Source organism: Bombina bombina, chromosome 3 (assembly GCF_027579735.1).
Source record: "Bombina bombina isolate aBomBom1 chromosome 3, aBomBom1.pri, whole genome shotgun sequence".
Classification (NCBI taxonomy): Eukaryota; Metazoa; Chordata; class Amphibia; order Anura; family Bombinatoridae; genus Bombina; species Bombina bombina.
In genome coordinates, this window is record NC_069501.1 from 354,676,834 (window position 1) to 354,689,592 (window position 12,759).

Below are 12,759 nucleotides of genomic sequence, written 5' to 3' on the forward strand. Positions count from 1 at the left end.
TTCAACTTTTGTCCCCTATTCTGTTTACCCAGTTTCTAGTGTTGGGATGTTTGGGATAGCATGATCCCTCTGTTCACCAACTGAGACAAGCTGTTACACAAGTTCCCCACTTGAAGGGATAGGAAAGTCATGATTCAGATAGAGCATGTGATTTTAATATACTTTTAAATTCACGTCTATTTTCAAATGTGCTTCGTTCTCTTGGTATCCCTTGTTGAAAAATAATATGCACATATCCTACACTAGTGGGAGCTGCTGCTAATTGGTACCTGCACACAATTGTCTCTTGTGATTGGCTGACTAGATGTATTCAGCTAGCTGCTGGTAGTGCAATGCTGTTCCTTCAGCAAATGGTAAGAAGAGAACAACGCAAATTTGATAATGGAAGTAAATTGGAAACCTGTTTAAAATTGTATGTTCTATCCAAATCATGAAAGAAAAATGTGGGGTTTCCTGTCCCTTTAAATGCCTGGATGAAGATGTAAATAAGCCGTAATGTGCCATATGCATTTATATCCTTTCAATGCAGAAACCTGAGACTGCTAGACCATTTTTTTCTATGTCCATCATATCTTTAAATTAACATATCTCCTGTAAATTTATGTCAGCTGTCACATTGATCTGTTTTACCTGCTCTCCGGTGCATTGAATTGTTTACAAATATCTCATTTATCTTTTAATCTGTTTTTTTAAATAGCTAGTTGTGGAAAAGCTATAGAGCTAAATAGAGGCAACAGCAGAAATTACCTCCCAGTGAAAAACAGAAGAGAGCTACTTGCCTGAATAGTTTGTAGCCTTAGCTACTTGCCTGAGTATTTTGCTCCCTTAGGGTGCTACAGCAAAAATTGGGGGTCCTAACAAACCAGTGCCACCTGTGCTGCAGTATGTGGGTACCTAATACTCAGATACTACCAGGAGTAACATAGAATATAAGACAGAAAAGTGCCCCTGACAGTGGTGGTATAACATGAAATATGCGGCGAAATGTCACATAAAATGAAAAAAAAGGACATGTGCTAAGCTAACTTTTTCTGTGAACACTTGACACCCAGCTCACATCCTCTGTACAGTACACACATGCCCACACCAGACTGAGAACAGTAGTCTAATGCTCACACCCTGCCTATACACAAGTACCCATATCCTATATACACTCTACACATACCCACACCCTGTGGACAATGCACATTCCTAACCTATACCATACCCACACCCTGAGTACACTATACACATACCTACACCATACCCACACCCTGGGTACACTATATACATACCTACACTAAGGCTGGGCGATATGGGGGGGAAAATCGCAATTTTTTTAATAAAAAAAACGCGATTACGATTTAATGATAAATTACTATAACACCTTAATTTTGCACACGTGGACTGGTGTTACTGTAGCATGAGAGTGGCCCATTGGAATTTAGCACCGACATGACACCGGCTTTTTCATTACAGGCGGTGCTGTGAGATGGATCATGATACTTCCTGTTCTGTCACTACAGTTCTTGTGAGCCCCACGTCTACACATCTGATGGAAAATATTAACTTGTTCTAATGTTTAAAATTCACTGAGGTGTGCATGTGTGTGTATATGTATGCTTGTGCATGTGTGTATGTGTGCATGAGTGTAAATCTATGCTTGTGTGTGTATATGTATGCTTGTGTATATGTATTTTTGTACATGTGTGTATATATATGCTTGTGTGTGTTTATGTATGCTTGTGTGTGTTTATGTATGCTTGTATGTATACGTATGCTTATGTGTATTTGTTTGTGTATATATATGCTTGTGTGTGTTTATGTATGCTTGTATGTATACGTATGCTTATGTATGTTTGTTTGTGTATATGTATGCTTGTGTGTGTTTATGTATGCTTGTATGTATACGTATGCTTATGTATGTTTGTTTGTGTATATGTATGCTTGTGTGTGTTTATGTATGCTTGTATGTATACGTATGCTTATGTATGTTTGTTTGTGTATATATATGCTTGTGTGTGTTTATGTATGCTTGTATGTATACGTATGCTTATGTATGTTTGTTTGTGTATATGTATGCTTGTGTGTGTTTATGTATGCTTGTATGTATACGTATGCTTATGTATGTTTGTTTGTGTATATATATGCTTGTGTGTGTTTATGTATGCTTGTATGTATACGTATGCTTATGTATGTTTGTTTGTGTATATATATATGCTTGTGTGTGTTTATGTATGCTTGTATGTATACGTATGCTTATGTGTGTTTGTTTGTGTATATGTATGCTTGTGTGTGTTTATGTATGCTTGTATGTATACGTATGCTTATGTATGTTTGTTTGTGTATATGTATGCTTGTGTGTGTTAATGTATGCTTGTGTGTATATGTATGCTTATGTGTGTTTGTTTGTGTATATGTATGCTTGTGTGTGTTTATGTATGCTTGTATTTATACGTATGCTTATGTGTGTTTGTTTGTGTGTATATATGCTTGTATGTATACGTATGCTTATGTATATTTGTTTGTGTATATGTATGCTTGTGTGTGTTAATGTATGCTTGTGTGTATATGTATGCTTATGTGTGTTTGTTTGTGTATATGTATGCTTGTGTGTGTTTATGTATGCTTGTATGTATACGTATGCTTATGTGTGTTTGTTTGTGTATATGTATGCTTGTGTGTGTTTATGTATGCTTGTATGTATACGTATGCTAATGTATGTTTGTTTGTGTATATGTATGCTTGTGTGTGTTTATGTATGCTTGTATGTATACGTATGCTTATGTATGTTTGTTTGTGTATATATATATGCTTGTGTGTGTTTATGTATGCTTGTATGTATACGTATGCTTATGTGTGTTTGTTTGTGTATATGTATGCTTGTGCGTGTGCATGAGTGTATACGTATGCTTGTATGTATACGTATGCTAATGTATGTTTGTTTGTGTATATGTATGCTTGTGTGTGTTAATGTATGCTTGTGTGTATATGTATGCTTATGTGTGTTTGTTTGTGTATATGTATGCTTGTGTGTGTTTATGTATGCTTGTATGTATACGTATGCTTATGTATGTTTGTTTGTGTTTATGTATGCTTGTATGTATACGTATGCTAATGTATGTTTGTTTGTGTATATGTATGCTTGTGTGTGTTAATGTATGCTTGTGTGTATATGTATGCTTATGTGTGTTTGTTTGTGTATATGTATGCTTGTGTGTGTTTATGTATGCTTGTATTTATACGTATGCTTATGTATGTTTGTTTGTGTATATATATATGCTTGCGTGTGTTTATGTATGCTTGTATGTATACGTATGCTTATGTATGTTTGTTTGTGTATATGTATGCTTGTGTGTGTTTATGTATGCTTGTGTGTATACGTATGCTTATATATGCGCGTGTGTGTATATGTATGCTTGTGTTTGTGTATACGTATGCTTGTGTGTGTATATGTATGCTTGTGTGTGTATACGTATGCGTATGTATGTTTGTGTATGTGTATGCTTGTGTGTGTTTATGTATGCTTGTATGTATACGTATGCTTATGTATATTTGTTTGTGTATATGTAGGCTTGTGTGTGTTAATGTATGCTTGTGTGTATATGTATGCTTATGTGTGTTTGTTTGTGTATATGTATGCTTGTGTGTGTTTATGTATGCTTGTATTTATACGTATGCTTATGTATGTTTGTTTGTGTATATATATGCTTGTGTGTGTTTATGTATGCTTGTATGTATACGTATGCTTATGTATGTTTGTTTGTGTATATGTATGCTTGTGTGTGTTTATGTATGCTTGTATGTATACGTATGCTTATGTATGTTTGTTTGTGTATATGTATGCTTGTGTGTGTTTATGTATGCTTGTGTGTATACGTATGCTTATATATGCGCGTGTGTGTATATGTATGCTTGTGTTTGTGTATACGTATGTATGTTTGTGTATGCTTGTGTGTGTTTATGTATGCTTGTGTGTGTATACGTATGCGTATGTATGTTTGTGTATGTGTATGCTTGTGTGTGTTTATGTATGCTTGTGTGTATACGTAAGCTTATGTGTGTTTATGTATGCTTGTGTGTATATGTAAGCTTATGTGTGTTTATGTATGCTTGTGTGTATATGTAAGCTTATGTGTGTTTGTTTGTGTATATGTATGCTTGTGTGTGTATATGTATGCTTGTGTGTGTATACGTATGCGTATGTATGTTTGTGTATGTGTATGCTTGTGTGTGTTTATGTATGCTTGTGTGTATACGTAAGCTTATGTGTGTTTATGTATGCTTGTGTGTATATGTAAGCTTATGTGTGTTTGTTTGTGTATATGTATGCTTGTGTGTGTCTATGTATGCTTGTGTGTATATGTATGCTTGTGTGTGTTTGTGTATATGTATGCTTGTGTGTGTGCGTGTGCATGAGTGTATATGTATGCTTGTGTATTTGTGTATACGTATGCTTGTATATGTGTGTATATGTATGCTTGTGTGTATACGTATGCGTATATGTATGCTTGTGTGTGTTTATGTATGCTTGTGTGTATACGTATGCTTATGTGTATTTGTTTGTGTATATGTATGCTTGTGTGTGTTTATGTATGCTTGTATGTATACGTATGCTTATGTATGTTTGTTTGTGTATATATATGCTTGTGTGTGTTTATGTATGCTTGTATGTATACGTATGCTTATGTGTATTTGTTTGTGTATATGTATGCTTGTGTGTGTATACGTATGCTTATGTGTGTTTGTGTATATATATGCTTGTGTGTGTTTATGTATGCTTGTGTGTATACGTATGCTTATGTGTATTTGTTTGTGTATATATATGCTTGTGTGTGTTTATGTATGCTTGTGTGTATATGTATGCTTGTGTGTGTTTATGTATGCTTATATGTATACGTATGCTTATGTGTGTTTGTTTGTGTATATGTATGCTTGTGTGTGTGCGTGTGCATGAGTGTATACGTATGCTTGTGTATGTGTGTATATGTATGCTTGTGTGTATACGTATATGTATGCTTGTGTGTGTTTATGTATGCTTGTGTGTATACGTATGCTTATGTGTATTTGTTTGTGTATATATATGCTTGTGTGTGTTTATGTATGCTTGTATGTATACGTATGCTTATGTGTGTTTGTTTGTGTATATGTATGCTTGTGTGTGTTTATGTGTTTATACGTATGCTTATGTATGTTTGTTTGTGTATATGTATGCGCGTGTGTTTATGCATTGAAACATTTTTTTCCTCCATCTTATCCTCAACATTTGGTAGTTATATCCCAAAAAAATCTAATAAAGTATTTTTTTTTTATCTCATGGACAAAATGTTAGAAATAGCATATATATCATACAATCACTCCATAAGCACATGCCAAATGCACTGCATATATAATTTGAGGAAAATATTTATTTGCCATAAAAAAAAAATGATCGCCTAACTTTAAAGGGACACTGAACCCACATCTTTTCTTTCATAATTCAGACAGATAATACAATTTTAAACAACATTCCAATTTACTTCTATTATCTGATTTGCTTCATTCTTTAGATATCCTTTGTTAAAGAAATAGCAATGCCCATGGGCGAGCCAATCACAGGAGGCATCAATGTGTAGCCACCAATCAGAAGCTACTGAGCCTATCTAGATATGCTTTTCAGGAAAGAATATCAAGAGAATGAAGCAAATTAGATAATAGAAGTAAATTAGAAAGTGATTTAAAATGGTATTCACTATCTGAATCATGAAAGAAAAAAAATTGGGTTTAATGTCCCTTTAAGCTGTGGGTTTGATATTAAAATGTATCCATATAGGTAAGCAGAGCAGGCTACTAGAAAGTCTATGGGGGAAAACAGGGACTTTATATACCCCAAAGTATGGCTCCCCTTTTAGTTCCTGGAGACACAAACACTGCGCCATACGCATTTTTAAGTAAAATAATGCGATATGACTGAAAAAATAATTTAGAACGCTAAACTCAGATTTAATCTATTACAAGAGTAGAGTTTTTACTAGCCTGTTTAAAAAACGTTAAGAATACACAGCTCGTTTTATGATTGCTGGGAAGGACTTTCATATCTGATGTTTAAAAATAATTAGGAAAGTTTGTTTCGTGTGGTTCATATAATCGCACGATCTATAATTATTGAAATATCTTAGCGTCTCAGATAAAATCCCAATTTTAACACGTTTACCAAACTTTGTTATGTTTAATAAAGTTTCTCAGACACAATATGTAAAAAAAAAAAAATAGTAGCAGAAGAAAGGCAGAACTGCCAGTACGTCACTCTAAGTCCCTCCTTTCTGTCAGGCGTGAAGCGTACACGCCCCTTTTGCTGCGTGCTTGCGTCTCTTGACTCGTAGTCTTGGCGCCCTGTTTTCTGTTGCTGGTTATTCCACAGTCGGCCTTATCATTTTTTTCCACGTTACCCTATCATGGCTCAGGTTCCACCTGCTGTTCAGGCTGGGTTGAGGGAAGCGCTTCTCGAGACGTTGACAGGGATTCTATCCCCTTGCCAGGAAGTGCGTGCAGCCGCGGAGGAGCAGCTGAAAGTACTTGAAGTAACAGAAGAGTTTGGAGTTCATTTAGCAGAGCTTACGGTTGATCCCCATGGTGCTTTGGCCGTCCGACAGCTGGCATCGGTGGTTTTGAAGCAGTATGTTGAAAATCACTGGTGCTGTCAGTCAGAGAAGTTTCGATCTCCTGAAACCACAGAAAGAGCAAAAACGGCTATAAGGCAGCTGCTTCCTAGGGGTCTTTGGGAATCTATCAGCAAGGTTCGCTCAAGTGTGGCATATGCATTATCTGCCATTGCCCACTGGGACTGGCCTGAAGCGTGGCCCCAACTTTTCAACCTGCTCATGGAAATGCTAGTGAGTGGTGATGTCAGTTCTGTACATGGAGCTATGAGAGTTTTGACTGAGTTCACCAGGGAGGTGACTGATACGCAAATGCCACTGGTAGCACCTGTTATTCTTCCAGAGATGTACAAGATATTCACAATGGCAGAGGTTTATGGGATTAGAACTCGTTCTCGTGCTGTTGAAATTTTCACCACTTGTGCACATATGATTTGTTCTATGGATGAGGTAGAAAAGGGCGCTGCTCATGCTCTAATCTTACCTGTGGTACAGCAGTTCACACAAGCTTTTGTCCACGCTCTACAGATGCCAGATGGTACCACATCTGACAGCGGATTGAAAATGGAGGTTTTAAAGGCAATAACTGCTTTGGTGAAGAATTTTCCTAAGCACATGGTTACCTCAATGCAGCAGATATTGCCAATTGTGTGGAATACACTGACTGAGAGTGCAGCTTTCTATGTGCGTACAGAAGTAAATGACACTGAGGATATTGAGGATCCTGTGGATTCAGATGGAGAGGTTTTAGGCTTTGAAAACCTGGTTTTCAGTATCTTTGAGTTCGTACACACACTTTTGGAAAACAAGTTTAAAGGGACCATCAAGAAAGCGCTTCCTGAGCTGATCTATTACATCATCCTATACATGCAGATCACAGAAGAGCAGATTAAAATTTGGACTGCAAATCCTCAGCAGTTTGTGGAGGATGAGGATGATGACACTTTTTCATACACTGTCCGTATTGCTGCCCAGGATCTTCTTTTGGCTGTGTCAAATGAGTTCCAAAATGAGAGTGCAGTTGCACTTGCTGCTGCAGCAACACGACATCTGCAGGAAGCTGAGCAGAACAAGAGCCAAGGAGGACAGCATTGGTGGAAGATTCATGAAGCTTGCATGCTGGCTTTGGGCTCAGTAAAAATAGTTTTAACAGAGGGTGTACAAAGTGGTCGAGTTCAGTTTGATATGAACGGCTTCCTGACTAGTGTGATATTGTCTGACCTCAATCTCTCCGTCTCTCCCTTCCTTCTAGGACGTTCCCTATGGGCTGCAAGTAGGTTTACAGCTGCAATGTCAACTGAACTGATACAGCAATTTCTACAGGCCACAGTAAGTGGTTTGCATAACAATCAACCACCATCTGTACGGATCTCTGCTGTTAGGGCCATCTGGGGGTACTGTGATCAACTTAAGATCTCTGAGAGCACCCATGTATTACAACCATTCTTACCTAGTATACTAGATGGTCTCATAAACCTGGCAGCTCAGTTCACATCTGAGGTGCTAAACTTGGTGATGGAAACGCTATGCATTGTATGCAGTGTGGATTCTGTGTTTACTGCTAATTCTGAGTCCAAAATTTGTCCATTCACCATTGCAATCTTCCTCAAGTATAGTAATGACCCTGAAGTGGCTTCACTGGCTCAGGACATTTTTAAGGAACTTGCTCAAATAGAAGCCTGCCAAAGCGCAATGCAGATGAGGCTCATACCCACTTTGGTTAGCATCATGCAGGCACCTGCTGATAAGATTCCTCCTGGTCTTTGTGCTACATCCATCGACATTTTAACTACAGTTGTGAGGAACACACAGCCACCACTATCTGAACTTCTCATATTTCAAGCCTTTTCTGCTGTTGCTCAGTGCACTCTTCACACTGATGATAATGCAACTATGCAAAATGGTGGGGAATGTCTACGTGCTTACGTATCGGTGGCACTTGAACAAGTGATTCAGTGGCATGATGAGGAAGGGCATAGTGGGCTCTGGTATGTGATGCAAGTGGTCAGTCAGCTTTTGGATCCACGTACATCTGAATTCACTGCAGCATATGTTGGGCGTCTTGTGTCTACCCTCATCTCCCGGGCTGGTCGTGAACTTGGAGAAAACTTGGACCAAATACTAAGAGCCATCTTAAGCAAAATGCAACAAGCAGAAACTCTCAGTGTCATGCAGTCTCTGATTATGGTGTTTGCACACCTTGCACACTCACAGTTAGAACCCCTTTTTGAGTTCCTCTGCAGTCTTCCTGGTCCAACAGGAAAACCAGCCCTTGAATTTGTGATGTCAGAGTGGATGAGCCGACAACATTTGTTCTATGGGCAATATGAAGGGAAAGTCAGCTCAGTTGCTCTATGCAAAATTCTGCAGTATGGCGTATCTACGGATGATAAAAGACTTCAGGACATCAAAGTTAAGGGAGAAGAAATTTTCAATATGGAAGAGGGTATACGTACCAGATCAAAAACCTCAAAAAATCCTGAACGCTGGACTACTATTCCTCTACTTGTTAAGATATATAAGCTGTTAATCAGTGAACTTTCAAATGTAATTGAAGCCAATTCAACCCGACAGACTGAGGAGGAATTGAGCCAAAGTGATGGAGATGACCCAAATGACATGTATGAGGATGAAGGTTTGGCAGGATGTTTACTATCTGATATCCTTTCCAGCAATAAATATGATGATGATTACTATGAAGATGATATAGAGGATGACCCAGATGTTTTGAAGGATCCTCTCTATCTAATTGACTTGCAGACATACCTTACAGATTTCTTGCGCATGTTTGCTCAACAACCATGCTTTTCTGGTTTCTCTGAACATCTAAATAGCAATGAAAGAAGAATTCTCCAGTCAATTGGAATCTGAATATCAGACATTTTATAAATTTAAATGACATTCCTTAACTCCTCTAGAAAATCGCACAGCCTGTTAATCTGTTTTGAGGGACCCTTCTGAAGTTTTGAAGTAATGAAATATTGGACTGAATTACCCTCCTTAATAGGGGTTGCCTTGAATTGATGATATTTTTACAATTACCATCTATTTTTTTTTTTTTTTTTTACCAAAAAGGAACAGTGGAAAAAGAAAGCTGCTCTTAATGTAATGTGCCATTGCATGCAGCACTGCCTATCAAATGTTGGTGAATTCCAGTGTATAAGAGACATGTTAAGCTGCTATTCTAACTAGTAATATTTTTTTTTTTGGACTTAAATCGCTGTGTAGGAACACACTGGCTACCAGCGTGGGACTTTCATTTACATGACAGCCTCTAAACAATATCCTGGTGCCTTGTAGGTTCATGTAAAGTTAATAACCCACCTAAAGGCTTTACTGCTGCCGTATCCATAGCCAAAGGAGGTTCAACAGCATGATGAGATTTTCTAATGTCATTTGAATAATTTCTTTTTCACTGTTTAACACTGATGATTTTGCAGGAAGTTTAAATAGCAAGATTAAAAAGGTGCCATATCCATTCAAATGAATATTGTTTTTTCCATTATGAAATTTCTTCCAGAATGTGCTTAAATACAATTAAAATAAGATGAAGATGTTTTTTTGAAGTGGAGGTTAGGAAATTTAGGATTTTACTGACTTTATTGAAAAGCTGGTCAATATTAAATGTACAAATAAAATATCTGTTCTACATTAAAAAAAAAAAAAATGTTAGTGTCAAAAGAACTGAAATAAGGGGCGGTCTGCAGAGGCTTAGATACAAGGTAGAGGTAAAAGTATTTAAATATAACCGTGTTGGTTATGCAAAACTGGGGAACAATGCAAATTACTATATAAACTTATTAACCTCTTAACAGTTTTCCCCAATAAAGTCAAACACCTAATTAACCTATTAACCCCTAAACTGTCATCCCCCAACAACGCAAACGCCTAATTAACATTAACCCCTAAACCACCATCCCCAACAATGCAAACTACCTAATTAACCTATTAACACCTAATCCTCAAACCCCCCACATTGCAAAGTATTAACCTAATAACTAAGCCCCCTAACCTAACACTCCCTAAGTTAACCCCATTTAAAACACGTACAATAAAAAATACTAACTACATAAAAAATTAATAAAAACAATTACAAAAAATAAAAACAAATTACTAAAAAAAACTAACACCCAAAATAAAAAAACTAACATTACATAAAAAAACAAGATTACAAAAATATTTTTTTATTCCTAATCTAATACCCCCTTTTTAAAAAAAAAAAAAAAAAAAACACTACCCCAAAATAAAAAACACCCTAATCTATAATTAAATTACCAATTGCCCTTAAAAGGGCATTTTGTAGGGCATTGCCTTTAAGTTTAAAAGCTCTTTCGTTGAAAAAATACAAAGTACCCCGTTAACAGCCTGTTAATCTGTTTCATGAGAGACCCTTCTGAAGTTTTGAAGTAATGACATTTTAGGCTGAATTACCTTCCTTAATAGGGGTGTAGATGTATTGCTGAGTGGCATTGTATACACTACATATGTATCAATTAATTTAATAATTCAGTTGAGCTAATATCTACTTGATTTGGCTATAGCCACAGCAGAAATTGTAAAAGACCTCAAATCAAATGTTTCAGCATAGACCCCTTTCCCCACTCACTATGCAGATTACACTGATGTATATCTAAATAACTCAATTAAAATAATTTCCCTGACATGGTACCTAGATCAGGATGCTACCTGGGGTGAGAGAGACGCTGAGTCTGTACTTTAGTGGGGATATGCTCAGAATCCCAGGATGTGGTAAGTTAACAGATACATGTGATAATCAGGATAATGATTCACTAGGTCTTCTTTTGAAGGTCCAATCCACATATATATGTCTGGGAACATTTGCTAGCTCAATATGACATGGGAAGCTAAATCTCAAATAAATGATTTGTGCCTAATCTTCATAATTTAAAATACTGAGATTGTATTAAAAATACCTATATATATGTGTTGAGCTGAAAATTATATTGGATAACTGTCTGCTGTATGGAATAGTTAGCTACATTGGTGAATTTAAAATGTTTAACCAACCTACTTCAGAATAAATAACATCTTCCTTGTTTTTCAGACATCTGATAAATGCATGTGTAATTTGGTTCTGTAAATTATTTCATACTAGTCCTAAAGCCCGTGTACACGGGCCATTTTTTGCATTACAGTGGTTCCACCCCTTGCTCTCCCCGCTCTCTCCGCCTCTCCTGTGCGCTCTCTCCGCCTCTCTTTTGCTCTCTTCCCCTCTCTTTTAATAATACAATTCAGTGGGATTCAGCACCAAAAGTTAATATAGTGCACAGTGTATTGGGCAAGCTGCAAATGCCCCAATTCATTAAATGTCAAAAGTAACACCAGCACTGTAGTAAATTTGAAAAACTTTTATTTCTGGTTACTTAAAAAGCCCCCTCTCTTTTGCTCTCTCCCCCCTCTCTTTTGCTCTCTCCCCCCTCTCTTTTGCTCTCCTGCCCCCTCTCTTTTGCTCGCTCTCCCCCCCTCTCTTTTGCTCGCTCGCTCTCCCCCCCCTCTCTTTTGCTCGCTCGCTCTCCCCCTCCTCTCTTTTGCTCGCTCGCTCTCCCCCCCCTCTCTTTTGCTCGCTCTCCCCCCCCTCTCTTTTGCTCGCTCTCCCCCCCTCTCTTTTGCTCGCTCGCTCTCCCCCCCTCTCTTTTGCTCGCTCGCTCTCCCCCCCTCTCTTTTGCTCGCTCTCCCCCCCTCTCTTTTGCTCGCTCTCCCCCCCTCTCTTTTGCTCGCTCTCCCCCCCTCTCTTTTGCTCGCTCTCCCCCCCTCTCTTTGCTCGCTCTCCCCCCCTCTCTTTTGCTCGCTCTCCCCCCCTCTCTTTTGCTCGCTCTCCCCCCCTCTCTTTTGCTCGCTCTCCCCCCCTCTCTTTTGCTCGCTCTCCCCCCCCCTCTCTTTTGCTCGCTTTCCCCCCTCTCTTTTGCTCGCTTTCCCCCCTCTCTTTTGCTCGCTCGCTCTCCCCCCCCTCTCTTTTGCTCGCTCGCTCTCCCCCCCCTCTTTTGCTCGCTCTCTCCCCCCCTCTCTTTTGCTCGCTCGCTCTCCCCCCTCTCTTTTGCTCGCTCTCCCCCCCCCTCTCTTTTGCTCGCTCTCCCCCCCCTCTCTTTTGCTCGCTCTCCCCCCCTCTCTTTTGCTCGCTCTG

The 12,759-nt window shown here is 38.3% G+C and overlaps 1 protein-coding gene across 1 annotated transcript; it reads left to right on the top strand.

Annotated features, from left to right (window-relative positions):
• The first annotated feature begins 6,330 nt into the window (after window positions 1-6,330).
• Window positions 6,331-11,694, top strand: IPO9 (importin 9). Its single transcript, XM_053706472.1, has one exon. It carries the CDS (start codon window positions 6,414-6,416, stop codon window positions 9,486-9,488), a length of 3,075 nt encoding a protein of 1,024 aa, XP_053562447.1. The 5' UTR covers window positions 6,331-6,413; the 3' UTR covers window positions 9,489-11,694.
• The last annotated feature ends 1,065 nt before the right edge of the window (window positions 11,695-12,759 follow it).